The 27,908-nt window shown below is 48.6% G+C and overlaps 2 protein-coding genes and 1 long non-coding RNA gene across 8 annotated transcripts in view; 1 reads left to right on the forward strand and 2 right to left on the reverse strand.

The window, feature by feature from the left end:
- RBCK1 (RANBP2-type and C3HC4-type zinc finger containing 1) overlaps nucleotides 1-2,348 on the forward strand; it is a 34,178-nt gene extending 31,830 nt beyond the window's left edge. For 5 of the 6 annotated variants that reach the window (XM_083360886.1, XM_083360890.1, XM_083360891.1 and 2 more), the window contains one exon: nucleotides 737-2,348. In XM_083360886.1, the coding sequence (XP_083217012.1) occupies nucleotides 737-817 (81 nt within the window). In that variant the 3' untranslated portion in view covers nucleotides 818-2,348. The remainder of the gene's footprint in view (nucleotides 1-736) is intronic. The other variant, XM_083360889.1, reaches the window with a different exon arrangement.
- On the reverse strand, nucleotides 156-3,982 carry LOC310639377. Its single transcript, XR_014492284.1, has 3 exons — nucleotides 3,032-3,982; nucleotides 2,360-2,525; nucleotides 156-1,359 (listed from the first exon to the last, which is right to left on the reverse strand). It is a non-coding gene; the product is annotated as an uncharacterized lncRNA (long non-coding RNA).
- A 5-nt stretch (nucleotides 3,983-3,987) lies between these two features.
- On the reverse strand, nucleotides 3,988-27,272 carry TBC1D20 (TBC1 domain family member 20). Its single transcript, XM_083360937.1, has 8 exons — nucleotides 27,134-27,272; nucleotides 15,936-16,118; nucleotides 13,638-13,718; nucleotides 12,222-12,408; nucleotides 9,675-9,776; nucleotides 8,630-8,771; nucleotides 7,114-7,295; nucleotides 3,988-6,304 (listed from the first exon to the last, which is right to left on the reverse strand). The coding sequence occupies exons 1-8, from the start codon at nucleotides 27,177-27,179 to the stop codon at nucleotides 6,046-6,048; spliced, it is 1,182 nt and encodes a 393-aa protein (XP_083217063.1). The 5' UTR covers nucleotides 27,180-27,272; the 3' UTR covers nucleotides 3,988-6,045.
- Nucleotides 27,273-27,908: the final 636 nt, after the last annotated feature.

Here is a 27,908-nt window from a genome sequence, read left to right on the forward strand (position 1 = left end):
ATGGGATGGGGTGGACTGGGGTAGTCCACGACATATGATGATTCATTTAGTGACCTAAGTTACAACAGCACAGAAAACCCCCCGACTTAAGACCATTTTTTACACTTACAACCGTGTTGTAGTATCTCCGTGGTTCTGTGATCAAAATTCAGGCATCTGGCATGTATTTACTTTATTATATTATTCGCAAAAAATTATTAGCCATTTATTTAGTACGGCTGGAGTATCCTGGGATTGTCGTTTGTAACCTTCCCAGCTGGTTTCCATCAAGCAGAGTCAATCGGGGAAGCCAGCTTTGCTTAATGACTGCGGGATTTATTTAACGACCACAGTGATTCATTTAACGACCGCAGTGATTTCCCTAAAGACTGCATGATCCGCTGAACAGCTGTGGCAAAAGAGGTCTTAAAATGGGGCGCAATCACCGTCTCGCTTAGGTGTGGAAATTTTGGGCTGACTTGCGGCCGTTGAGGACGATCTATAGTCAGTCAAGAGGGGGAAAACTGACTCGTTTAATGACTCTGGCGGTTGATTAATGACCATTGCAAAAAAAAAGAAAAAAGTTCGTAAAATTGGATGCGGTTTAAGAGCCGCAGCTTTACCGCTGTGATAAGAGGCTCCGTTAAGGTTGTAAGTTGAGGACGCCTTGCATAGCCATTTTTTTGAGGGGGGGGACGGTCTCGTCCTTGGCAATCCTGCACCCCCTTTTGACGCTCTTGTGCTTCTTTCTCTCCAGGGCTCCGGCGACACCAGCGGGGGCTGCCGTTGCAAAGTGAATGGAGTCTCCTGCCATCCAAATTGCCAGAACTGTCATTGATCCAGAGACTCCTGAAAATCAGATTTTTTTTTCCCCCAGAGACACTCCGTTGGCCTGCAGGGAAACTCGGGAGGCCCAGACGATGGCCGGGGTGACTTTGGGACAATTGCCCGGGGTTCTTCTCCTGGAGTGACCGGGGACCTCCGTTCCCACCACGTCCCATCTGGGAAAACTCTCCTGCGTCAACCGAGGTGGCCGTGGGCCGAGGATGCACAGGGGGTGCATTTTCGTCCCCCTCCCCACTCCTATGTTGGTTGTGCCCAGAACTTGACCTGCTGGGTTAGTTTTCACTTGAGATGTTGCTTAGTCTTTTTCATTAAAAAAAAAAAAAGAATGACCCGATCCGGGTTTTTTTTTGAGCTTTCCTAGGATCTAACGAAGCCACGGAGGCTTGGTGCTCGTTGCAGTAAAGCCAGACTTTGCGGGTTGTGATTTTTATTTCCAAGACAAACCACAATCTCCTCCTTTGTTGGCTATTACGGAACCTTTCGTTGTTTGGCCCGAGGGATGCTCCAGCTTCTTGCTGTTTCTTTAGGTCGCGTCTGTGATTTGAGACCAAATCCGGATCAGGTGGAGCTTTTTGTGGAGCTTCTTGTGGTTAAGGGGGTGTTCCCCTTTCCCCACCCACCCAAATCTAGTTTCTAAAATTTAAGGCAAAAGCGGCAAATAATCTATCCCAGGAAATGTGAGAAGTCCACAGAATGAATCTTCCGACGGCTTGGAATTAAAAGTTATGGAATTGCTAAAAAAAGTTCATCTTTTTTTTTTTAAAAAAAATGCACCATTTTGTGAATTTACTACTTGGAAATTATACGAGGAGGCGTCTATGGAGATTCTCCGCCCATACAGGACATGGTTGTCCCAAAGGTGCTTTTTCAAGAGGCAAGTGGACGTCTTTGGTTTCTCCTTGAGAACTTTTCGCTTCTCGCCCAAGAAGCTTCTTCAGCTCTGAGGAAGAACTAAAGAAGAACTGAAGAAGCTCCTCAGAGGAGAAGCGAAAAGTCTTCAAGGTGAAACAAAGAAAGTCCAACTTTCCTCTTGGGAAAAAAAAGCACCTTTGGGTCTACTAGGAGGTGTAAAATAATGGGGAGGGTGTAGTCCAGGGCTGTCAAACTGCTGGCCTGCAGGCCGGACGTATCGCCGGGAAACCACGGCCACCCCATTGCCGGCAATGGCGAAAAAGCTCCGATACGTTGCACGACGTCACGTGACATCATCGCGAGTTTGACATGTCTGGTGTAAGTCAAAATAGTTGTCAGAAGTCTGGAGAACCAATCTACAAGTGTTTCTCAAACCGTGGCAGCTTTTAAGACGTGTGGCCTTCCAATTCGCAGAATCTCCCAGCCAGCCCTGCAGTTCTCTGTGCTAGCCGGGGAATTCTGGGAGTTAAAAATCTCCTCCCACATCTGAAAGTGGCCAACAAAGTTGGAAGGGACCTTGGAGGACATCTAGTCCAACCCCCTGCTCAGGCAGGAAACCCTATACCATTTCAGACAAATAGTTGTCTAGTCTCTTAAAGACTTGCAGTGTTGGAGCATTCACCGCTTCTGGAGGCAGGTTGTTCCACTGGTTAATTGTTCTAACTGTCAGGAAGTTTCTCCTTAGTTCTAGGTTGCTTCTCTCCTTGGTGAGTTTCCATCCGTTGCTTCTTGTCCTGCCTTCAGGCACTTTTGAGAAGAGCTTGACTCCCTCTTCTTTGGGGCAGCCCCTGAAATATTGGAAGACTGCTATCATGTCACCCCTCGTCCTTCTCTTCATTAAACTAGACATACCCGATTCCAGCAACCGTTCCCTATATGTTTTAGCCTCCAGTCCCCTGATCATCTTTGTTGCTCTTCTCTGCCCTCTTTCTAGAGTCTCAACATCTTTTTTACATCGTGGTGACCAAAACTGCATGCAGGATTCCAAGTGTGACCTCACCAAGGCTTTATAAAGTGTTATTAGTACTTCACCTGATCCTGATTCTATCCCTCTCTTAATGCAGCCTAGCACTGTGTTGGCTTTTTTGGCAGCTGCAGGGATTGTCCACTAGGACTCCGAGATCCCTCTCACAGTTATTACTACTGAAAGACTCCACTCTGAAGTGGGTCAACTCAATATGGCCAATTCACAGCAGCCGTCTCACCCCGGACAACTCGCCGCGGGACAATTTTAACAGTTCAATTTAACTACTGGAAATAATCTCAAGAAACCATTTTAATTTCTGCCACTCACGCTTCGTCTTGTCCCTCCTTTGGCATCCTTTAACGATTCTATTCAACGGCGAGTCGTCGCCGACCCGTTCCGCTGAGCCCAAACAGAGGGAGGAAAGAGAGAATAAAGCTCGATTCAAAACCGGCGCCATCCTTGCCAACAGCTTTAGTTAATACCGCATTTCTTTATTTTACACAATTACAAATCTACAATTTAACGTAGGTACGTGAGTATACAAAAGTGCCAAGGCGGTGCAAGATGCACGACCGAAGGGTTTTTGTCGATCCCCATTTTTTTTCTCCCTCCGCTGAACTCGAACCACTGGGCTTTTGTTACCTGTCTGCACACCAGAGAGGTGAAAATTTAAGGATGCAACAGGGGGGAGGGGGCGAGGCAGTCTGGACTGGTGGGTATCCAGAGTCAGCACTGCAAGCCTGGGATTGTGTGAAGTGGAAGAGTGCTGTCAAGTTGGTGTGTTCGGGGTAAACGCTGCCTGTTGCTTCATTCGTGACAAGCAGCAAGGAAAAGGCTTCTGCCCCATCCCGGCACCGATGGGGTCCCAGTTAATTCAATGGAGGTGCAGGCCTGTTCCCCAGCAAAGCACCATCCTTTTCCAACTGCAACTAACCAGCGAAATCCCGGGCCAATTTTGTTTTAGGCTGCAGTGCAAACTCCATTTCTACTTAAGTGTTCACCTGTTTACCAAATTCCCCTCGATAATGCTCGTTTTCTAGGGATAGGACTCCGGATTTTGGCAGAGAGCAAAAAGGCTATAAATCCAGAGAGCAAAAAGCTATAAATCCTCCAAAATCCAGGTTGCTAAGATTCGGCTGACCGGCGCTGAACTGGGGGAACCTCACTTCCTATTTAAGACGTCCCTAAGGGACCGTGCGTAAGTGCCCTGGCTTGTCTCTCGACCCCGTCACCTTTTTGATTTTCTCGATTTCCCCCCCCCCCCTTTCCCCGAATTTGTCCTTTTTGTACGAGCGAAATACGGTGGGACGGAATTTCTCTTTCCAACGGCCGCATCTTTCCTGCGGTTGGAAGCAAACTTTAGGGCTCCCGATTTTCCTCGGCCGACGCGAGCGATCCGCAGAAGCCGAAGAAAACGCCTCTTAAGTTTTTTTTTAACAAAAAGGGACATCGGAGCACCGCCTGCCTTAACGATTCTCCATAAAAAGGCTGTTCTCTCGTTCTTCTTTCAGGACTCGTATTTGTAAAGTGCTTTTTGATTTTTGTAAAGGCGAGGTCAGGGATTTCTTGGGCTCTCTTTGCGTGTCTCCTCTTAGAGGCGACAACTTTTTTTTTAAAACTTCTCTTAGAAGCCACAATTGTGGCTTTTCCTGTCCCTTTTTGTCACCGCTGCTTGGATGGCATCACACCCCACACCTGCTTCTTATGCTATGACACCGGGTTTAGATATCCAAAGTGTTGGGGAAAGTCTATCTATGTTCCCCTCCGGCTCACGAGGGACATTACAGTCCAAAACCCGTTATCCAAAACATTGGCTGGGCCATCATCTGCCTAGAAACATCTGAACCACTAATTCAAGGCAAAGCGAAGGCTGAAGTCCCACCAGCTTTGTGGGTTAAAAGTGGTCTTCGGGAACCACACAAGCACAATCTGAGCCCTGGAGAAAGGCGCGCTCCTTCTGGCACCAGCCCTGAGCTTATCCCAGAAGAGAAGGTCAACAATCACGTGAGGAACGCAACTCGTTGTGGGTATCCTGGTCGCTTCTCCTCCAGAACAAGCCAGCCTTGGCACAGAGCAGAATTCGGCCCCGCTGTTTTTAGAGAAACACGAATGGAGGGGAAGTCCTTCCGGGAAGTGGATCTTCATGTCTTCTGGAAGCTGTGGCTTCCTGGAGGACATCTTGAGGTCATCCTTAAGCCTGAAGGGCACGGCGGAGCTCATCGGCTCTCCACCTCAATGCCCAGCTGTCCAGCCCTACTGTTGGTTGAATGGAAGACTCAACTGGGTGCCCAGCTGGCAAAGGGAGCAATCCTCACCTCGGGCACCGAGGGGCCCGAGAAAGACGGTCCTTACTTCTTAGGCTGTTTCTGTTCAGCTGGTGGCTTCAAAGATAGCCGAGAACTTGTCGGTCCAAAGTAGCGGAGGCTAGTTAAGGACACTTGTGAGAGAGGCTTTTGCCATGGGAAGTCATGGAGACGATGCACGGGATTAAGCGAAGTTTCTTTTCGGGGAGAACCCTTCATGCAGGTAAAGAAAAGCTTAATTTTTTTTCTGTCAGGGAAAAAGTCTCGTGAGTATCGCACTTCGAACCCGGGCGATTAGCATTGATTTTTTTTTTCTTCCCCCCGGCTTCGGTGGCAACAGATCAGTTTGAAAGTCCTCAGAAGATCGATTTCAGGGCTGTCCAACTTTAAAAGATTGGTGGGCTTCAACTCCCAGAATGGCCCCAGCCAGCTTGGCTGGAAGTTGAAGCCCACCCAGTCTTCAAAGTTTGCCAAGGATGGACACCCCCCCCCAAGATCGGTTCTGCCTTTCGACGAAACCTCTTTTCCTGCTGTTCCCTTTCTGGCCAGCAGGGGAGAGGTCGAAACGAGAGCTGGCGAGGATTAAATCCCGCCGTTGCAACCGCTGAGAGAGACTTGTCTGTCTTCCTCCATTTTGTTTGGTCGAGACAGACAACCGATATTGCTCGGGGAAGCTCTGGAGATCCCAAGCCACGTCTCTCCTCCAGAGGAGAGGAACACCACCGCTTTTCCCTGAATAGGCGCGCCGCGTCTTCTTTTTTCATCAGGTGCGGCAGACGGAGGAAAAGAAGGTGGTCTTCGGGGAGAACAACTGCCCCACCCCACATTAGCCGGCCAGAAGAGCCAGCAAAAATTGGGACCGCCCAGCCTGTAGCGTCGCCCAAGGCGACAGTCCCCTCTCTACGCTGAAGACTGCTTGCAGGAGGGAACGGATTTGGGGGTGGGGGTGGGCTGTTGGCCTCAAAACCCAGCTTGTCTTCTCCTGGGATGGTTTTCAGCTTGGGGAGGACGGGAGGGCCTCCCTTCCTGGCTTCAGCCCTAGGGAAAGATCTGGAGTTCGAATTTGGGTGCCCACTCCAGGGCGCTCTTGACCACCGCCACCGCCGCCGCCCCCAGCATGACCGTCAGCCCCATCACGGCCAGCTTGACGAAGCGGTTGGTCCTGGGTTTGGTCGCTAAGAGGGACTTGGCCCTCTCCTCCACCCGTAGTCGATCTCGGAAGCGCTGACGGAGGACGGCGTCCGGCCGCTGTTGGGACGAAGCCAGCTCGAAGTCTTTGAAGGTGGAAACGGCCGTCCTGCAGAGGGGTGGGGGTAGAGGGGAGAGGAAGAGGAGGCGAGGGGGTGAGCAGCTGGGAAGCCACCAAGGGGGGGTGCCTTTCTCGTGGATTGGACTTCAGTTGCGCAAAACTGGAAGTCCTCGACTTAACGGCCCTTCGTTTAGTGACCGAAGTTACAACGGGCGCTGGAAAAAAGCCATCTGGGAATGTTTTTCCACACTTGAAACGACCCACGCAGCCTCCCCAGTCATGTGATCGGGACTAGGACGCTTGGCAGCTGATTCGTGTTTGTGACGGTGGCAGCGGCCCTGGAGGGGTGGGGGAGTCCCCTGCGATCCCCTTTTGCGACCTCCCGACCAAGTCAATGGGGAAGCCAGATTCGCTTAACGACCGGGTCACTAACTGAACAACCCCAGCGATTCAGTTAACAATGGAGGCAAGGGAGGTCTCCAAAGGGGGCAAGACTCACTTAACAACGGTCCCGCTTAGCAACGGGAATTCTGGGCTCCACTGTGGTCATAATCCGGGGACTCCTCCCCTCCCCCGTATTAGGGATTTTCGCTTCTCTTTTTCTCCTGGGAGGAATTCTTTCTTTCTTTCCTTATTTATTTATATATATTTTTTGCACAGTTGAGAGGCCGAGGGGGGACCGTGGCCCAAAGTCTTGCCATTCCCGATCCTTCTGGAACGGCCCCCCGTGGAAGCTTCTAGAAAGGGATGGGGAGCTCTGAAGGACCCTGCCCTCCCCTCCTCGCTCTCTGCTCTCTCCCCAGGGCGGGCAGCAGCTGCGCGGACCGAAGGCCACAGGGAAGGAGACCCCTCCTCACCTCTCGGCTTGCTGAGCGGCTTCCAGGGCGAGCTTGGAAGGCGGGAACTGAACGAAGAGGTCGCCAGCCCGACTGATGAGCGTCTCATAGGGGAGATCCTGGGGGATCTGGGACAGCAGATGGTGGACGGAGGCCATGTCACAGTCGCAGGCCAGAACCTCCGGGGCCCGATGGAGCACGATCTGCAAAGGGAAGCGGCAGCTCTGGGACTCCGACCGGCGGCGCCACCGAACTTTCCCCTTCCGGGTTTGTGACCGCAAACAGGTCGAAGGCCCCTTGGATTGCGGGGGGGGGGGGATGGAGAAATTGGGCATGGTTGAAATCGGTTGGAATGGCAGCTTGGGAAGGGAAGGGATAAAAGGAGGAAAGGGAAGGGAGGAAAGAGGAATGGAGAGGAGAGGACGGGTAAAAGGTAAGGGGAAGGAAGGAAGGAAGGAAGGAAGGAAGGAAGGAAGGAAGGAAGGAAGGAAGGAAGGAAAGAAAAAGGGAAGGAAGGAAGGAAAAAGGAAGGAAGGGCAGAAGCAAAGAAAAGGAAGGAAGGAAGGAAAAATAGGAAGAGGAAGCAAGGAAGGAAAAGGAAGGAAGAAGGAAAAAAGGGAAAGGGAAGGGAGGGAGGAAGAAAGAAGGAAAAAAGGAAGAGAAGGAAAGAGGGAGGAAGGGAGGGAGGAGAAAAGGGAAGAGGAAGGGAGGGAGGAAAGAAAGAAGGAAAAAAGAAGGAAGGAAAAAAGGGGGAAGAAAGGAAGGAAGGAGGGGGGAAGGAAGGAAAGAAAAAGTAAAGAAAAGGAAGGAAAAGGGAAAATGGGAAGAGGAAGCAAGGAAAAGGAAGGAAGAAGGAAAAAAGGAAAAGGGAAGGGAGGGAGGGAGGAAGGAAAGAAGGAAAAAAGGAAGAGAAGGAAAGAGGGAGGAAGGGAGGGAGGAGAAAAGGGAAGAGGAAGGGAGGGAGGAAAGAAAGAAGGAAAAAAGGAAGGAAGGAAGGAAAAAAGGGGGAAGAAAGGAAGGAAGGAGGGGGGAAGGAAGGAAAGAAAAAGTAAAGAAAAGGAAGGAAGGAAAAGGAAAAATGGGAAGAGGAAGCAAGGAAAAGAAAGGAAGGAAGGAAGGAAGGAAGAAGGAAAAAAGAAAGGGGAGGGAGGGAGGGAGGAGAAAAGGGAAGAGGAAGGGAGGGAGGAAAGAAAGAAGGAAAAAAGAAGGAAAAAAGAAGGGGGAAGGAAGGAAGGAAACAAAAGAAAAGGAAGGAATGAAGGGGGAGGGGGGAAGGGAGGAAGGAAGGGGGAGGGGAGGGAAGAGAAGGGAGAGAGAAGGAGGGCCCTTAACGAAAACCACCAGTCAGATGCTGCTATGGTTCGTGGCCTCCCTTGGGGTCTCCGAGGGGCTCCTGTTTGTTGCCCCCCCCTTCCCCCCCCTCCGGGGCTCCGAGGACTAGAGAGACGACTTGGGCCTGTTCTGATTGGCTCTCCCCCCCTTCCTCTTCCCGCCCACGCCTGGCCCGGCAGCCCCGTCTTCCCTGCCCGACACCCACCACGGCTGCAAAGTAGATGGGCATCAGTGGGTGGCAGGCCAGGAAGAAGTCGTATAACCGGACCACGTGCCGGAAGTCGGACAAGACGTGCCCGAACCAGGTGATCAACCAGCTGAGGGCGAAGATGGTTCCCACTTCAGCTCTGTGCAGGAAAAAAAAAAAGGAGGGGTGGGTGGGTGGGGTAAAGTTTAAATATAAAAAAAAAAACAGCCACTCAAGAAAACGGATCGGGCTCTTTTTTTTCCTGTCTTCAGAGCGGAGATAACGCTGCCACGTAACAAATTCTTTTTCCTTTCAAGGGAAACACGAGTTGAGCCTAAGACGTTGAGCCTAAGAAATGGGATCCCCCCAGCTTCTCCCGGCCCCGATTCACGGTTTAAGTTTCGATGACGTCAACACGAGGATGCTGCAACAGTCGTTAAGGGTGAAAAAACGGTCACAGGTCACTGTTTTCAACTCCGGACGGTCACTTGTTCTGTTCCAGCCTGCTACCGGCCTTGCAGAAAAGGCAACCCCTTTATAAACGGCAAGAGGCTGGAATACGTCTGCCAAATTTATTACAAAAACAAACAAGACACGAACCAAGATACAGGAGCTTTGAAACACTATCGCAGCGGTTGCTTTCAGCAAACCAGCCCTCCCCACACATTCCCTTTATAAAGAGTTCAGGGCGTGGCCTCTCTTTGCCTCCTTCCGAGAAGCCCCACAGCCTTCCTCTGCTTGCTCCTACTTGACTGCCTCCTGCGTCGGGCGTCCTTGAACAGGGCCAGCTGTGGGTCATCTTCATCCACACTGTCAGGCTCACACAGCTGGGTCTCCACCAGGTAGGAGGGGCCTGGCTGGGGGCTCTGCAGAGCCTCAAAGCCATCATCAGCAAGTTCTTCAACACCCCCTTCCTCCCCCTCATCTGAGTCATCCGACCCAACTGCCGAACCCACAGGCTGACCCTGAATCACAACATCACTAAACGAACGACTGTAAGTCGAGGACTCCCTAGACTTGGGGGGGAAAAAAACAACCAAAAAACCCCCCAAACTTTGTTTACCTCTGCATGAAATCGTGGAGATCTGGGTTCACTTGGTCTATGATGGGCATCAGGTAATTTAAAATGTGTCTGGTGTTCTCCATGGTTGGGTCCATAAAATCCCTGCAACAAGGATTAGGCAAGTTTTAGAGTGCAACAATGGTGAGGCACACAGGTATACACACCACAAACATCCTGCATATCAGGGATGCCCAAGCCCTGGGCTGCCGACTGGCACCGGACCGTGCCTTCCATGGGCCGTGGAGAAAGTGCCCTCCATGGAACTGGTCCCTAGCGTCCAAAAGATTGGAGACTGCTGGGCTAGGAGACTGGAGGCCAAAACATATATGGAACGGTTGCAGGAATTGGGTATGTCGAGTCTAATGACAAGAAGGACAAGGGGGGACATGACAGCAGCGTTCCAGTATCTCAGGGGCTGCCCCAAAGAAGAGGGAGTCAAGCTCTTCTCCAAAGCCCCTGATGGCAGGACAAGAAGCAACAGATGGAAACTCATCAAGGAGAGAAGCAATCCAGAACTAAGGAGAAACTTCCTGACAGTGAGAACAATTAACCAGTGGAACAACCTGCCTCCAGAAGCTGTGAATGCTCCATCACTGGAGGTTTTCAAGAAGAGACTGGACGATTTGTTTGGAATGATATAAGGACTTTGCTTTGAGCAGGGGTTGGACTAGAGGACCTGCAAGGTCCCTTCCAAGTCTGTCATTCTCTTCTGTTAGTTTAATGAAGCGAAGGACGAGGGGTAACATGATAGCAGCCTTCCACTTTTTGAGGGGCTGCCCCAAAGAAGAGGGAGTCAAGCTCTTCTTCAAAGCGCCCGAAGGCAGAACAAGAAGCAACGAATGGAAACTAACCAAGGAGAGAAGCAACCTGGAACTAAAGAGAAACTTCCTGACAATTAACCAGTGGAACCACCTGCCTCCAGAAGTGGTGAATGCTCCAACCCTGGAAGTTTTTAAGAAGAGACTGGACAGCCATTTGTCCGAAAAGGTGTAGGGTTTCCTGCCTGAACAGGGGTATTGGATTAGACCAGGGGTCTCCAACCCCCTGGTCTGTGGACCGGTACCGGGCCGCGGCATGCCAGCAACCGGTCCGCACAAACAAGCAAAGCCCCATCCGTGGGATGCAGGCAGCAGACAAAACCGCGCACTCTCTGGTCCGTGAAAAATCCTTTCTCCGTGGAATCGGTCCCTGGTAGTCAAACGGTCGGGAACCTCTGGATTAGAAGACCTCCAAGGTCCCTTCCAGCTCAATTTGGAATGGAATACTCCGATGGAAGTGAAGGACGAAGGGTGACAAGATAGCAGTCTTTCAGCATTTGGGGGGGGGGGGCTGCCACAAAGAAGGGTGTGTGTGTGTGTCAACCTCTTCTCAAAAGCGCCTCAAGGCAGGACAAGAAAGAACGGGTGGTAACTAAACACCGAGAAAGAACAATGCTAAAGACACAATACAAGTGACGCAACCTGCAGTTCAGGAACTATTCAGGTTTACTCCTCAAAGGATGTTTAGGAAAGGCTGAGGGGGTGGGGGGGCAACCTTTTGCCAAGAGTCTAACCTCCTGGAGGGGAGGTGGAGCCATCATTTGGGTGTGATCAACGGTTGTCCTGTTTTGGTTTAAAATTCAGAAGTTTGTTCATTGGAACCCGGCTATCACGTCCCCCCCCCCGTCCATCACTTCATTAAACTACACATGCCCAATTCCAGCAACTGTTCCTTGTATGTTTTAGCCTCCAGTCCCCTGATCATCTTTGTTGCTCTTCTCTGCACTCTTTCCAAAGTCTCGACATCTTTTTCACATCGTGGTGACCAAAACTGGATGCAGGATTCCAAGTGTGGCCTTACTAAGCCATTGTAAAGTGGTATTAATACTTCACGTGATCTTGATTCTGCCCCTCTGTTAATGCAGCCTAGCACTGTGTTGGCTTTTTTGGCTGGCTATTTAAGTGATTGTCCACTAGGAGTCCAATATCCCTCTCATAGTTACTACTATTGAGCAAAGTACCACCTATACCAGGGGTAGGCAACCTCGGCTCTTTTATGACTCATGGACTTCAACTCCCAGAATTCCTGAGTCAGCATACTGACTCAGGAATTCTGGGAGTTGAAGTCCATGAGTCATAAAAGAGCCGAGGTTGCCTACCCCTGACCTATACTATACCTGTGCATTTGATTTTTCCTGCCTAAATGTAGAATCTTGCTTTTTTCACCACTGAATTTCATCTTGTTCGACAGCGCCCTGTGTTCGAGTCTGTCCAGATCCTCCTGTACCTTAAGGCTGTCTTCTGGAGCGTTGGCTATTCCTGCCAGCTTGGTGTCGTCTGCAGATTTGATGAGTTCCCCATCCATCCCCTCGTCCCAAATCGTCGACCAGATTCCATTCAATGAAAGGAGTCTTTCTCAACCGTGGCTGCTTGAAGATGGGCGGACGTCAGCTCCTGGAATTCCCCAGCCAGCTTGGCTGGCTGGGGGATTCTGGGAGTTGAAGTCCTCCCATCTTCAAGCAGCCCAAGTTGAGAAACGCTGGGGGGTGGGTGGGAAAGAAAAGGGCACCTGAGGTGATGGGTTGAAAGTTTTTCCACCAGGGTGGCGGCCAACCTCTCCCCCACCACCAGCAGGAAGGTGACCACGATGTCATGGTATCCCTGGTAATAGTGGAGTTGTGTGTTGCGTTGCAGAACCTGGAGGATGCAGTCTATCAGCTCTTCCTGGAGACCCTCTCTCTGTTCATCCGGCATGTCTGGGGAAGAAGGGAAGGGAAGAAAAGAGACAGGAGTGAAGCAAGAGCCGAAAGGAAGACGCCCATCTGAATCCTATTCTCATAAAAGGACCGCCGAGCTGGGACAGACGATCCACGGGTCGTCCTTGACTTACAACGGCTCAAAGTTACAACGGCGCCGAACAGATGAGTTTCGTCACGGGCTTTTCTTTAGAGGGCCTTTTCCTGCCTGGTCTTTCCACTCGGCCAAAGAGGTTATTGATCGGGTTGCTTTCAGCTCTGCCTCGCCACGTTCTGTGTGGCTCTGAAATCTATCGTTCTTGCCAGGCCGAGTCAGCACAGGGAGTCCTCAGCTTAGCCGCCACAACTCAGCCCTAAATTTCTGTCGCTAAGTGAGATACTTGTTAAGTGAGTTTTGCCCCCATTGTACCGAGAACTAAGGAGAAACCTCCTGACGGTGAGAACAATTAACCAGTGGAACAGCCTGCCTCCAGACGCGGTGAATGCTCCAACACTGGAAGTGTTTAAGAAGAGACTGGACAGCCATTTGTACGAAATAGTATAGGGTTTCCTGCCTGAGCAGCGGGTTGGACTAGATGACCTCCAAGGTCCCTTCTGAATCTTATTCGTTTTTCTTTTTCCTTCCTTCCTTTCTCCCCCCCCTCCCTTTTCCAACACTGGAACTTTTTAAGAAGAAACTGGACAGCCACTTGTCTGAAATGGTATAGGGTTTCCTGCCTGAGCAGGGGGTTGGACTAGATGACCACCAAGATCCCTTCCAACTACTACTACTTCCTCCTCCTCCTCCTCCTCCTCCTCCTCCTCCTCCTCCTCCAAATAGCAGACTGTTGCAGAAGTGTACAGGTAATACCCGATTTGCAACCACAATTGAGCCCGAAATTTCTGCTGCTAAGTGAAACATTTGTTACGTGAGTTTCTCCCCATTTTACGACCTTTCTAGGTTAAGGGAATCCGTTTTCCCTTTTATTTTGCTTGTTTGAAGGGCGCAAAAGGGATCACAGTTGCCAAGCATCTGAATTTTGATCAGGTGATCACGGGGGATGCTACCGGTGTCAAAAACGGGCCAAAGTCCCTTTTTTTCCAGCACCGCTGTCACTTCCAACGGTCACCAAATGAATGGTTGTTAAGTCGAGGCCTGCCTATCAGCCTTTGGCTTCGCTGGAAGAAGCGGCCATAAACGAGTTGTGTTTTAACCCGGTTTAACCCAGAGGATTGACGGATCAAAATACCTGGCGGGAAACGCCGGAGGGATCGCCTTACGTCCAGCAGGACTTGCTGATAATCTTTGCTGTTTTCCCGAAGGTCTTCCTCTAAGAGAAACGGCAAAGGATTTTATAATTAATGAGAATTAAAAAGAAAGACCGGGAAGCTAAGAAAAAGACGTCGTTAAACCGTGAAGATTACAAGCCAGACATGCTTTTGTCTTCTGATATCTCTTGAAAAGCAGAAAAGTGAGTCTGGTTTTCCAACCAACCCGGGGTGTGTGTGTGTGTCTTCAAACGTGGCCCTTTGATGACTTGTGGACTTCAACTCCAGTAGCAGGGGGTTGGACTAGATGACCTCCAAGGTCCCTTCCAACAACTTCTTCTTCTTCTTCTTCTTCTTCTTCTTCTTCTTCTTCTTCTTCTTCTTCTTCTTCTTCTTCTTCTTCTTCTTCTTCTTCTTCTTCTTCTTCTTCTTCTTCTTCTTCTTATTATTATTATTATTATTATTATTATTATTATTATTATTATTATTATTTAAAGCACTGCTGGTAGGGAATTCTGGGACTTGAAGTCCACAAGTCATCCAAGGGCCAAGTTGGAAGACCCCTTGTCATAAACAGTCCTCAAGTTACAAACGTTCATTTATTTATTTTATTTTAATTCCATTTATATCCCGCCCTTCTCCGAAGACTCAGGGCGGCTTACAAGCTTAGCAGTAGCCTTCATTCTATGTATATGCCTGCTTATTAGGGCTTTCACACACACACACACCCAAGCGGCATTATTACAAAGTCAGCTTAATTGCCCCCAACAATTTAGCAACTGTACGAAGTTACAACAGCACTGAAGTGACTTGCGACCGTTTTTCACCCTGATGACTTTTGCGGCCTCCCCTGTGGTCACATCACCGAAATTCAGACGCTTAGCAAATGGCTCATAGTTATGACGGTTCCAATGTTCCCGGGGGGGTTCACGCGATCCTCTTTTGCCGCCTCCTGACAAGCAAAGCCAGTGGGGGAAGCCAGATTCACTTAACGACCGTGTCACTAACTTATCAACTGCAAGGATTCGCTTAAAACTGTGGCAGGAAAGCTCGTAAATTGGGGACAAAACTCACTGAATAAATGTCTCACTCGCCGAGATAAAACTTTTGGCCTCAACTGCGGCCCTACGTCAGGGGTTACCTGTAGTCCTCGACTTACGACCGCAGTTGAGCCCAAAATTTCCATTGCTAAGCAAGACAGCTGTTAAGTGGATTTGCTCCGTTTTATAAGTTTTCCTGACATGCCGCTTAAGTGGATCACTGCGGTTATTAAGCTAATAACACGGTTGTTAAGTGAATCTGGCTTCCTCGTTGATTTTGCTCGTCAGAAGGCCGCAAATGGGGATCACGTGACCCCAGGGGGACGCTGCGACCGTCATAAATATGAACCAGTTGCCAAGCATCTGATTTTTGATCATGTGACCAGAGGGGACGCTGCAACGGTCCTAAGTGTGGAAAACGATGGTATGTCACTTTTTTCAGTGTCATTGTGACTTCAAATGGTCACTAAATAAACCGCTGTAACTCGAGGAGTAGTCTTACACTAACCTGGCTCTCCTCCTCCTCCTACAATCTCTGCAAAGCAGATCCGTTTATATTGAACAACAAAATATTACCCCGTGACTAAGCCATCCGTCTTGGACTCTGTAATCGTGGCCTCCTGTATCGCCTAAAGCTGGGGTAGGCCACCTCGGCTCTTTTATGACTCGTGGACTTCAACTCCCAGAATTCCTGAGCCAGCTATGCTGGCTCAGGAATTCTGGGAGTTGACATCCACGAGTCATAAGAGGTTGCCTAAAGGTAAAGGTAAAGGTTCCCCTGCACACGCGTGCTAGTCGTTTCCGACTCTAGGGGCCGGTGCTCATCTCCGTTTCAAAGCCGAAGAGCCAGCGCTTGTCCGAGGACGTCTCCGTGGTCATGTGGCCAGCATGACTAGACGCCAAAGGCGCACGGAACGCTGTTACCTTCCCACCGGAGTGGTCCCTATTTTTCTACTTGCATTTTACATGCTTTTGAACTGCTAGGTTGGCAGAAGCTGGGATGAGTAACAGGCGCTCACTCTGTTACGCGGCACTCGGGCTACGAAAACCGGCCATCAGAGTCTGGATTTTTAAACTTCTTTTAAACATCCTAGCAATAGCTTGATTTCTTTTTCACAGCATAAATATGTCAGGAGAGTCAAAATTAAAAACCACCAGGCTCAGGGCATCTTCTTGGTGCCGAGGGACTCACATCCCGGCTCTGAGGCTGGTCAGGTGGAGAGAAGAAGAGGGCTTCACCTGGCAGAGGCAGCAGGTCGTCCGTGTTCACATTGAGAAGTCTGGGCCATACTTTGCAGCGGATCTCGTCCCTCAGAAGGCCTCCTTCGCTGATCGCCATGCGCCGGAGCGGGGCAATGTCGACAGGCTCACTGTCGAGGACCTGGTAGATCTCGGCTACCTTTCTCTGCTGCTTGCCCGATTCTGAAAGAGGCAGAAACCTACATCAGTCAAGGGCCTTTGCTTCCCCCCCCCCCCTGAGCAGAGCTGGCCTAGTGCCAGCCTAGAAACCAGGAGAGGGTGAGTTCTAGTCCCGCCTTAGACACAAATGCCAGCTGGGTGACTATGGGCCAATCCCCAGGAGACGGTGAATTCTAGTCCCGCATGAGAAATGAAAGCCATTCTGGGTGACTTTGGGTCAATCACCAGCAGATGGTGAATTCTAGTCCCACCTTAGGTACGAAAGCCAACTGGGTGACTTTGGGCCAATCACCAGGAGATGGTGAATTCTACTCCCGCCTTAGGCATGAAAGACAACTGGATGACTTTGGGCCAATCACCAGCAGACGGTGAATTCTAGTCCCGCCTTAGGCATGAAAGCCATCTGGGTGACTTTGGGCCAATCACCAGGAGATGGTGAATTCTAGTCCCGCCTTAGGCATGAAAGACAACTGGATGACTTTGAGCCAATCACCAGGAGACGGTGAATTCTAGTCCCGCCTTAGGCATGAAAGACAACTGGATGACTTTGAGCCAATCACCAGGAGACGGTGAGTTCTAGTCCCGCCTTAGGCATGAAAGACAGCTGGGTGACTGAGTCAATCACCAGCAGACGGTGAATTCTAGTCCCGCCTGAGAAATGAAAGCCATTCTGGGTGACTTTGGGCCAATCACCAGGAGACGGTGAGTTCTAATCCCGCCTTAGGCATGAAAGCCAGCTGGGTGACTTTGAGCCAATCACCAGTTGACTTTGGCCCATTGATTCTCTCTCAGCCTAACCCACCTCACACGATTGTTGTGGGAAAACAGGAGGAAGAAGGCATATCAGCCATGCTTGGCCCCCCACGTTTATTTACAAAGTAATAAACGTGGGATAAAAAAAATCTAACAATAAATAAACTCGGCATCAAAATCTGAGAAGGGAAGTCCAACAGACATCAGGCTAGCCAGCTGGCAAGGATTCTCAAAATGAAGTCACATCCTTGCTTCCTAACCTGAATGCTGACTGATACAAACAAACATTCTCACTCCAGAAGGCTGTTTTAAAAAGAGAGCACCTACCTTTTTGGGGGGGGAAAAAACCCCCATAAGAGATTTATACGGAAAGGTAAAGGAGCAAAGAAATATCGAGAGTTAAAAAGCATGCAAGGCACCTAGAAATTTTGCATTTAAAGCAGGAGGGCCCTACACAGGCAATCAAAGCCAGGAAAAAAGTTGGTAATCCTTATTTGTTAGATGTTTTGTGCCAGCCATGGCAGTTTCCCAAAAGGGTCATCAGATGGAGGCAAAGAGGCTTCTTTGCTTCCACTGATGAGCCAAGGGTCTCAGACCCCGACAGACCCCATTGGCGAGAGAGTTTTATGGTCAGGGAGGGACCAAGACCCCCCCATAAATACCTCTGCACGAGGGGCTGCTTCTACTTCTAGTTCTAGCCTCTTAAGATTCTACTCCTAGCTTCTAGTTCTTCTTCTGTTTTAGTTATGTAATGCTAGCTTGCTTTTATTTTATTTCTCTCTCACATGCAGGCATGAATGCTTTCATGCCAAGTATTTCTTTCTCTTTGATCTATCATTGAATAAAGCTAATATGATTGCATCTCTGTGTGATGCTTTTACTTGGAAGCACCTTTAACGATCCATCGTCCTCGTGAGTTCATCTCACATTATTTATTTCACGGGCCTCATTATCACCAGGACAAGGAAGAAACTCCTAGGGGCGGGGGTGGTGGTGGAAATGACACAACCACTTCAGTGAGTTCAGAACAAAACAGCACAAGCCGTTGGTGTTTAAAGCCTTCTTCCGTGACCTCCCTTTTACCTGGCTGCATACCTGATGTGCGGTTTTAGAATTCGTACTCAAATAATCTGATTGGGAGGCTTTAATCTGGCGAAGCTCTCGTCATTCAGCTTGGATCCAACAAGTCCTACTGACCTAAACGAACTGAATCGTTGATATGTAAAAAAGGATCTTGGGATATACGCAGTGCTTTTTTTGTAAAAAAAAAAAAAAAAGGTGCTGGAACTCACATATATCATACAGCCCGCCTTGCCTACCCTGCAAGGTTCCATCCAAAAAAGGTGCCGGAACTCCGTTCTGAGCGTTCTACGACAAAAAAAAAAAAAGCCCTGGATATACGACTGGAGAGCCTGCCTAGCTGCGTGTGGCCCATTTTACAAGCTGTAAATTTCACAGGCTTGACAGAATATTATGCTGAAACATATGTAGGTACCTGGCCCTAATACGTTTCTGAATTAGTAGGCTAAACAAAGGAAATAACAACAACAACAGATCGCCATTTGGAACACAACACGCCAGATATCGCAGTCGTAGAGAACTGAGGCGCACAGCTGATTGATGTCGCTGTACCAGGAGATGCCAGAGTCGAAGAAAAAGAACTGGGAAAAATTACGAAATACCGCGACCTGGCCATCGAAACTGCGCGATTATGGATGAAACGCGTAACAGGGATACCCATTGTCGTCAGGGCACTGGGAACTATGTCCAAAAACTTTGCAAAATACATCAAGATACTGCAGGTTCCTGCAATCACTCCAGCAATGCTGCAAAAAACTGCGTTACTCGGAACATCTTACATTTTAAGGAGATACCTGGTTGATCCCTCGGATGCTGGCAGCAACCCGTGCCAACCATTAGCGCCAGTCAATTTGAGTGTTCAGTTGACTGAGTTTCATGTTTTTTTGAATAAAAGTTTTATAATAATAAACGAGAAAGAACTGGAGAAGATAGCAAAATACAAAGACCTACAAATAGAAATAGAAAGACTGTGGCAAAGGCAAGCAAGGGTGGCACCAATGGTAATAGGCGCCTTGGGTGCAATCCCAAAACAGCTGGAGCACCACTGGAACACCATCATCGGCATTGAGAAATTCGCCATCAGTCAATTGCAAAAGGCGGCCTTGCTAGGAACTGCTTCCATCCTGCGACGAGATCTGTAATTTCACCAAACATCCCACATCTGCCTATCCCAGGTCCTTGGTAAGGACTCGATAGGTAGACAAAAATGCCAAATCCAGTCTGAACATCTGGTTGTGTGATGATATAATAATAATAATAATAATAATAATAATAATAATAATAATAATGATGATGATGATGATGATGATGATGATGATGATGTCTAATGGTCTCTAATGCAAATTGTAAAAGGGCAAATAGTTGAGCTGAAATGGTTGTAGGAAGTTATGAAGTTATATGAACTAAGTACAATACATTATTTTCTCTTTTACTGTGCTAAGCGCCAAATTAAAAAAAAAAGTTACAGATGTAAAAAGAGAAGGAACTTGCAGAGATCATCTAGTAGTCAAACCAAATCGTTATTTGTTACACAGATCAGCCTAATCCACTCTCTGCAGGAATCTCTGTATCCCTGATAGGTGGAAATCCAGCTTTTCTTTTAAGTGTTTTTCAACCTGGGTGGCTGAAAGACAGGCGGACTTCAACTCCCAGAATCCCTACCCTCACAACTCACTTTTTTTCAACACCATCGCCATTTCAAAGGGTCACTACATGAATGGCTGTAAGCCGAGGACTACAGCCAGTCCTCAACTTACAACAGTTCGCTTAGAGACCTTCAAAGTCACAACGGCAGTGAAAGAAGCGCCATTTTTCACTCTTACGGCCGTTGCGGCACCCCCAGGGTTGCGGGATCAAAATCCAGATGCTTGGCAAGTGGTTTCGTATTTATGACGGTGGCAAGCGTCCCCGGGGGTGGGGGTGGGGGGAAGGGAGGTCACGTGATCCCCTTTTTGCGACCTTCCGACGAGCGAAGTCAATGGAGGAAGCCGGATTCGCTTAACAACCGTGTTGCTAATGTTAATGACAATGACTCATTGAACAACCGGGGCAAAAACTCGGCTTAACAAATGTCTCACTTAGCATCAGAAATGTTGGACTCCGCTGTGGTCACTAAGCCGAGGACACAGCAAAGCAGCTGCGGAAAAGGGCAGGCTCAGAGCCCAAAATGGAGTTTGACATGTGTTTTGTTATTTTTTTTCTTTTTCTTTTTTCTGACATTTCGTTTTGGACATGTTCCTTCTCCTCCTCCCACACTGAACAAGGCTTCTCTGTCAACTATCTGAATGGATCCTTTACATTCGGCTTCGCCAATCTCGGCCGCCGAATCCAAGATGCATTTCTTTGGCTATCCAAGCAAGGCAGGGAACCGTCAGCTGCATTGCCCCGGATTAAAAAAAAAAAAAAAAACGCAACCAGATTTCCAGGACAGGCAGTCCTCAACTTACAACAGTTTGCTCAAAGTTGCGACGGCACTGGAAAACGGGACCCGTGACCTGTTTTCGCACCTGCGACCTTTGCAGCCTCTCCGTCTTCACGGGATTAAAATTCGGACGCTTGGTAACCGACTCGCATTTATGACGGTCGCAGTGAGCCGGATTCGCTTAACGACCGTGTAACCAACTTGTCGACTGTAGTGGTTCCCTTAACAACTGTGGCGAGGAAGGTCGTGAAATGGGGCAAAATTCACTTAACAGCTGCCTCGCTTAGCGACAGAAATGTGGGGCTCAGGTGTGGCCATTGGTCAAGGTCTACCTGTACAAGAAGCCCTGTAATAAATAACAATAAACAATCAAAGCATGGATCTCCTTTCCACGACTTGAAATGATTCGAAAGACAATTAATACATTGCGGTTACAGAATTCAGATTTTTCTCTGGCTGCAGAATCAGAGGCACGGATTCCCAGTGGCTCCTGCTCAACCTTTGGGAGCTGATCTCTGACTTGATTCTCCCCTTCAGTCAGAATAGAGCTGGAAGGGACCTTGGAGGTCATCTAGTCCAACCCCCCTGCTCGAGCGGGAGACGCTCTACCATTTCAGACAGATGGCTGTCCAGTCTTGTCTTTTCTTTAAAGTTTTATTATTACTTTTTAACAGAGCTCAACAAAAACGTGTTGTCTGGGTATCTTATTCACCAACACAAATTAAAATTCCAAATCCCTAAATCTTTCCTCTAACCGTTGATAAAATAGGTCCCAAGTTTGAAAATATTCTATTTCTTCTTTTTCTTTCAATCTTAATGTAAGTCTGTCCATTTCCGCACAGTCTAATATATATATATATATTTTGGGGGGATCATTTCTTCTTCTGGTGGCATTTCTTCATTCTCCCAATATTGTGCAAATATAATTCTTGCCGCAGTTATCACGTGTAAAATCAAATATGTACTTTGCTTATCAAGTTTTTCTGGCATTATACCTAGTTAAAAAAAAATTCAGGCTTATAGTCTATATCAGGGGTAGGCAACCTCGGCTCTTTTATGACTCATGGACTTCAACTCCCAGAATTCCTGAGCCAGCATGGGGGAACCATGGCCCCTTCATGACTTGTGGACTTCAACTCCCAGAATTCCTCAGCCAGCATGGGGGAACTCTGGCCCCTTCATGGCTTGTGGACTTCAACTCCCAGAATTCCTGAGCCAGCATGGGGGAACTATGGCCCCTTCATGACTTGGGGACTTCAACACCCAGAATTCCTGAGCCAGCATGGGGGAACTATGGCCCCTTCATGACTTGTGGACTTCAACTCCCAGAATTCCTGAGCCAGCATGGGGGAACTATGGCCCCTTCATGACTGGTGGACTTCAACTCCCAGAATTCCTGAGCCAGCATGGGGGAACTATGGCCCCTTCATGACTTGGGGACTTCAACACCCAGAATTCCTGAGCCAGCATGGGGGAACTATGGCCCCTTCATGACTTGCGGACTTCAACTCCCAGAATTCCTCAGCCAGCATGGGGGAACTATGGCCCCTTCGTGACTGGTGGACTTCAACTCCCAGAATTCCTGAGCCAGCAGGGGGGAACTATGGCCCCTTCGTGACTGGTGGACTTCAACTCCCAGAATTCCTGAGCCAGCATGAGGGAAACGTTGGCCCCTTCATGACTGGTGGACTTCAACTCCCAGAATTCCTTAGCCAGCCTGGCTCAGCTTGGAAACCTCTCCCTTTTCCCTCAGCGTGGCTGGCTCAGGAATTCTGGGAGTTGAAGTCCACGAGTCCTAAAAGAGCCGAGGTTGCCTACCCCTGGCCTATGTGCTTCTCTCACGTTTTTTCTAACCAAGTGTGGAGTATTGTCCAATATCTCCTAGCTTTGACACAGTGTTTTCTTAAAAACCTTCAGAGATAAAGTAACTACAACAGAAATTTTGAGCTCATTTGTGGTCCGAGACTACCCGTAAAATCAGCCAGTTTTAACCACCTCTTGTTTCTGGCTTCAAAGCGAAGATGTTGTCCCCAAGGTGAAATAAGGGATGTTGTCAAAGCACAGGCAATTAAAATAAAAAGAGAAAATGAGATACAAATATAATGAGGGCTAGTTAAAAGCAGTCAACCTTAAAATGTATTTTAAAAAGGAGGAGAGGCTGGGAAGGGAATGGTATTCATCCAAGGAAGAAGCATTTGGAAAATATAGGCCAATGAGAAATAGTATTTATTTATTTATTAGATTGCTATCCTGCCTTTATAAGCAACTCAAAGTGGGCAACACAGCTAACACAGGCAGTCCTCAACTTACGACCACAATTTTAGTTGCTAAGTGAGACCTCTGTTTACTGAGTTGTGCCCCACTAGATGACCTTTCTTGCCACATTCGTTAAGCGAAAATCACTGCACTTGTTAAGTTAATCGCACGGCTGCTTAAGTGAACCTGGCTTCCCCACTGACTGTGCTTGTCAGAAGGTCGCAAAAGGGGGAATCACACACGACCCCTGGGACACGGCTGGAGCTGCAGGGCTGTCAGGGCTCAGCGGAAGCGTCAGGATCGCCGCCAGGATCCAGCTGGAATGTTGCAGCATCTCCAGGGTCTTGTGATTTACATTCAGATGCTTGGCAACTGGTTCGTATTGATGACGGTCAGAGTGTCCCAGGGTCATGTGAAGTGACCAAAACACTTTTTTCCTTTTTTGGGGGGGGGTGTCATCAAGTTTTTGACACCTTGCTAGGTGACTGGTGGTACTCGGATGCTGCCATATCCTAAAAGTGGTACAATGGGTGAAAAGGTTGAAAAGCCCTGCTTTAGAGGATGGGAAATCAGATTTTGGCTTCCCCTATGATGTACCTAGGGACGCGGTGGCTCAGTGGGTTAGGACGCTGAGCTTGTCGATCAGAAGGCCGGCAGTTTGGCGGGTCGAATCCCGAGTGCCGCGTAACAGAGTGAGCGCCTGTTATGCGTCCCAGCTTCTGCCAACCTAGCAGTTCGAAAGCACGTAAAATATGCAAGTAGAAAAATAGGGACCGCTCCGGTGGGAAGGTAACAGCGTTCCGTGCGCCTTTGGCGTCTAGTCATGCCAGCCACATGACCACGGAGACGTCCTCGGACAAGCGCTGGCTTTTCGGCTTTGAAACAGAGATGAGCACCGGCCCCTAGAGCTGGAAACGACTAGCACGCGTGTGTGGGGGAACCTTTACCTTTACCTATGATGCACCTGCCAATGCTATGCTACTCGAATAAAGATTCTTTAAGGTAAACAAAGCCTCGAAGTTCTTTGGAGAGTTTCATCTGTCGGAACCATGACAGTAATCTTCTGAACGACTGCTTGATTTGCTTAACGATGAGGACAAAAAGATTGCAAAGTTGGCTGTGACTCCTTTAACAACCAGCTTGCTTAGCAAGAGTAATTCTGGTCCCAATTATGTAAAAAAAAGTCGAGGAATACCTACCAGCTTACATATAAAGGAATCGGTGCCTTTTGAGTTATCAACCCGCCCTCTGATGATTAAAGCGACTGAAATGGTTATTAAACACACCCAAATACCAGGAAACTGACAACCCTCTGTTCCAAGCAAAGGCTCAACATCTAAAAATGCAACCGGAGCAAAGCAATACAAATAAAAAAATCCTGCTGAAATGCAAACCTTCTGACATTATGCTGATTTCAGCTGATGCTGAGGAAGTGCTAGTTGGTTTATGCAACTGTGTGTTCGTCACTTCACCTTCCTTTCCAGCTAAATTGCTGGGAGCGGGGTGTCTAAAGAGCAGAAGGGAAGTCCCCCCCCCCACACACACTTTGGCGTTTGCAGGAGGCAATGCTCTTTCTTTCCCCAAACATTGCCTTGGTGGACAGCTGGGGATTGGATTTCTCCCCGGTAAAGTAAGCCAGGGCCAGCAAAAATAAATGGTTACATGGGTAAAAAAATTTAATAGGAAATTAGGGAAAATATAAGTATTAGGTATGTTTGCTGACTTGATGTGTGTGTGTCTATCTATCTATCTATCTATCTATCTATCTATCTATCTATCTATCTATCTTTCTTTACCCCCTCTATCATCTATGATCTATCTACTCGCTATCATCTATCATCTATCTCTATCTACTCCATCATCTATCTATGTCTATCTAATTTATCTATCTATCTATCTATCTATCTATCTATCTATCTATCTATCTATCTATCTATCCTCTCTCTCTATCATCCATCATCTCAATCCACTCCGTCATCTATCTATCTCTATTTACCCCATCATCCATCATCCCTATCATCTATCAATCAATCAATCTATCTTTACCCCCTCTATCATCTATGATCTATCTACTCGCTATCATCTATCATCTATCTCTATCTACTCCATCATCTATCTATGTCTATCTAATTCATCTATGTATCTATCCTCTCTCTCTATCATCCATCATCTCAATCCACTCCATCATCTATCTCTATTTACCCCATCATCCATCCTTATCATCTATCTATCTATCTATCTATCTATCTATCTATCTATCTATCTATCTATCTTTACCCCCTCTATCATCTATGATCTATCTACTCGCTATCATCTATCATCTATCTCTATCTACTCCATCATCTATGTATATCTATCTATCTATCTATCTATCTATCTATCTATCTATCTATCTATCTATCTATCTATCCTCTCTCTCTTTCATCCATCATTTCAATCCACTCCGTCATCTATCTGTCTCTATTTACCCCATCATCCATCATTTATTTATTTATTTATTAAATTTTTATACCGCCCTTCTCCCGAAGGACTCAGGGCGGTGTACAGGGCAATAAATATAAAAAACGATGTACAAAAGTTAAAAAACAATTAAATATTATGCCCGAATATAAACAATAATTAAAAACCATGTTAAAACCCCAACCCTTAACCGATCAAACCAGGCCGGATTGCTCGAATACATAAGTTTTTAGATCCTGCCAGAAGGAGCGAAGGTCGGGGGCCATCCGGAGCTCGACCGGCAAGCGGTTCCACAGGTCTGGCGCGCCCACAGAGAACGCCCTCCCCCTAGGGGCCACCAATCCACATTCTTTGATCGGAGGCACCCTGAGGAGGCCCTCTCTGTGGGAGCGCACTGGACGGAGGGAGGTTGACGCCGGCCACAGGTGTTGCGGTAGGTAATCCGGACCCATGCCATGAAGGGCTTTGTAAGTCATCACTAACACCAACATCCCTATCATCTATCAATCAATCAGCCAATCTATCTATCTATCTTTACCCCCTCTATCATCTATGATCTATCTACTCCATCATCTATCTATGTCTATCTAATTTATCTATCTATCTATCTATCCTCTCTCTATCATCCATCATCTCAATCCACTCCGTCATCTATCTCTATTTACCCCATCATCCATCATCCCTATCATCTATCTATCATCTATCTATCTATCTATCTATCTATCTATCTATCTATTTCTATTTATGCCTTTTATCATTCATCATTGCTATCTACTCATCATCTCTCCCTCCCTCCCTCCCTCCCTCCCTCTCTCTCTCATCTATCAGCTATCTGCACAAGCGTATATCCATATCCATATCTCTCTATCGGTAGTCCTTGACTTACAACAGGCCTTAACTTACAACTGTGGTCGTAAGTCAAGGACTATCTGTACGGTGGTGAAAGTCAGGTCCAGTAGCACTTTTCTGAGTAACCAAGTTTACGAAAAGGTAAATTTTTGACAGCTGAAGAGTATGACGGGTGTCGGACATTCTACAGGTGAGAAATAAATACAGGCATTACTCAACTTAAAACTACTCCTTTAGTGACCGCTCCAAGTTACAACAGCGCAGGAAAAAAAAGACCTGACGACCTTTTTTCCCACTTCTGACCCTTGCGGCATCGCCCAGGGTCAGGTGATCAAAAATTCAGCCGCCTGGCAACTGACTCGTACTTACGGCGGGTTGCGGCATCAGGGGGGGGAAGGTGTCGCGTGATTCTCCTTTTGTGACCCTCTGACAACCAAAGCCAATAGGGGAAGCCCGATGCGCTCAACAACCGGCTGGCTGACCTATCGGCTGCAATGATTCCCTTAACAACCGAGGCAAGAAACCGTCGTAAAGTGGAGCAACACTCGCTTAACCACCGTCTCGCTGAGCAGCGGGAATGTTGGGCTCCACTGTGGTCCGAGGTCGAGGACCACCTGCATGTATGTGTTGTGTTGTGTGTGTGTGTGTGTGTGTATGCGTGCGTGTGTCTACACCACCCCATGCATGTATGTAGATAATTATTTCCAAATATATAGTTGATTTATTCACAAAGGACTCGAGGCAGCGCGCCTATCCCGCACACCTTCCTCCTCTTTTGCCCATGACAACAACAACAACAACCCTGCGAGGTGGGACCTCGCAGGAGGCCTTCAAGAACAGGACGAGATTAGATTGGGGGAAGAACTGGAGCATTTCCACGGGACAATACCGCAGAGCAGGACCTTTTTCAACAGCCGGGACGCTCGCCCGGTTGAATTTCTGCCTGCTTGTTTGCCTCCTGAAAGGAGGGAGGAGTCAAAGCAGGCCCTCATCGCCCGCCTCTTGGTGGAGCCGCCTCTTCTGATTGGCTCCCGCAGCCCGGTCAGAGGAGAAGCGGGGGCGGGGCCTCCGCCCGGCCACGCCCCCTCCCTTTCCTCACAGCATCCAGTTTTCCCTCAGCGAAGGCCTCGCGACCCCTGAGGTGGCCGAGCGGGCCTGCTCCGGCCCGAGGCGCGCACCTGCCTGCCTACCTACCTACCTCGCTCCGCGTGGTGATGCAGCCGTGGCGGCCTCGGCTGGGTCATGGTCTCCGGCCACCGCAGAGGCTCATCCCGGCGGCCTGCCGGACTCCGTGTCTTCCTTTTTTTTTTTCCCCCCTCCCACTTCCACGCACACGGTCCCGCCTTCCGCCTACGTGATGGCCGCCGCCACCAATCGCCTTGGCGGGAGGCGCTGCGGAGGCGGCAACAAGCCGGGCGCGCCTTCCCGAGGCGCATGCGCCAAGCCCGCCCATCTGTAATTTGATAAAGGCTGAGGCTAGGGCAGGGGTAGGCAACCTCGGCTCTTTTATGACTCGTGGACTTCAACTCCCAGAATTCCTGAGTCAGCTACGCTGACTCAGGAATTCTGGGAGTTGAAGTCCACGAGTCATAAAAGAGCCGAGGTTGCCTACCCCTGGGCTAGAGTGATGCGGAGCAGAAGCTTCTGGGATACAGAAGGAGAATCGTAGAGATAGAAATAGAGACTCGATTCTCTGCTTTAGTTCGGAGCCCCTGGAGCTAGTTGTCCGCTTAGTGACCGTCCGAAGTTACAACGCACTGAAAAAAGTGACTTTTTTTAAAAAAAATTCCATTTATATCCCGCCCTTCTCCGAAGACTCAGGGCGGCTTTACAAGCTTAGCAGTAGCCTTCATTCTATGTATCTGCCTGCTTATGAGGGCTTTCACACCCACCCCCCAAGCGGCATTGTTACAAAGTCAGCTTATTGCCCCCAACAATCTGGGTCCTCATTTTACCTACCTCGGAAGGATGGA

This window comes from Vipera ursinii (assembly GCF_947247035.1).
Source record: "Vipera ursinii genome assembly, chromosome: 3".
NCBI lineage: Eukaryota > Metazoa > Chordata > Lepidosauria > Squamata > Viperidae > Vipera > Vipera ursinii.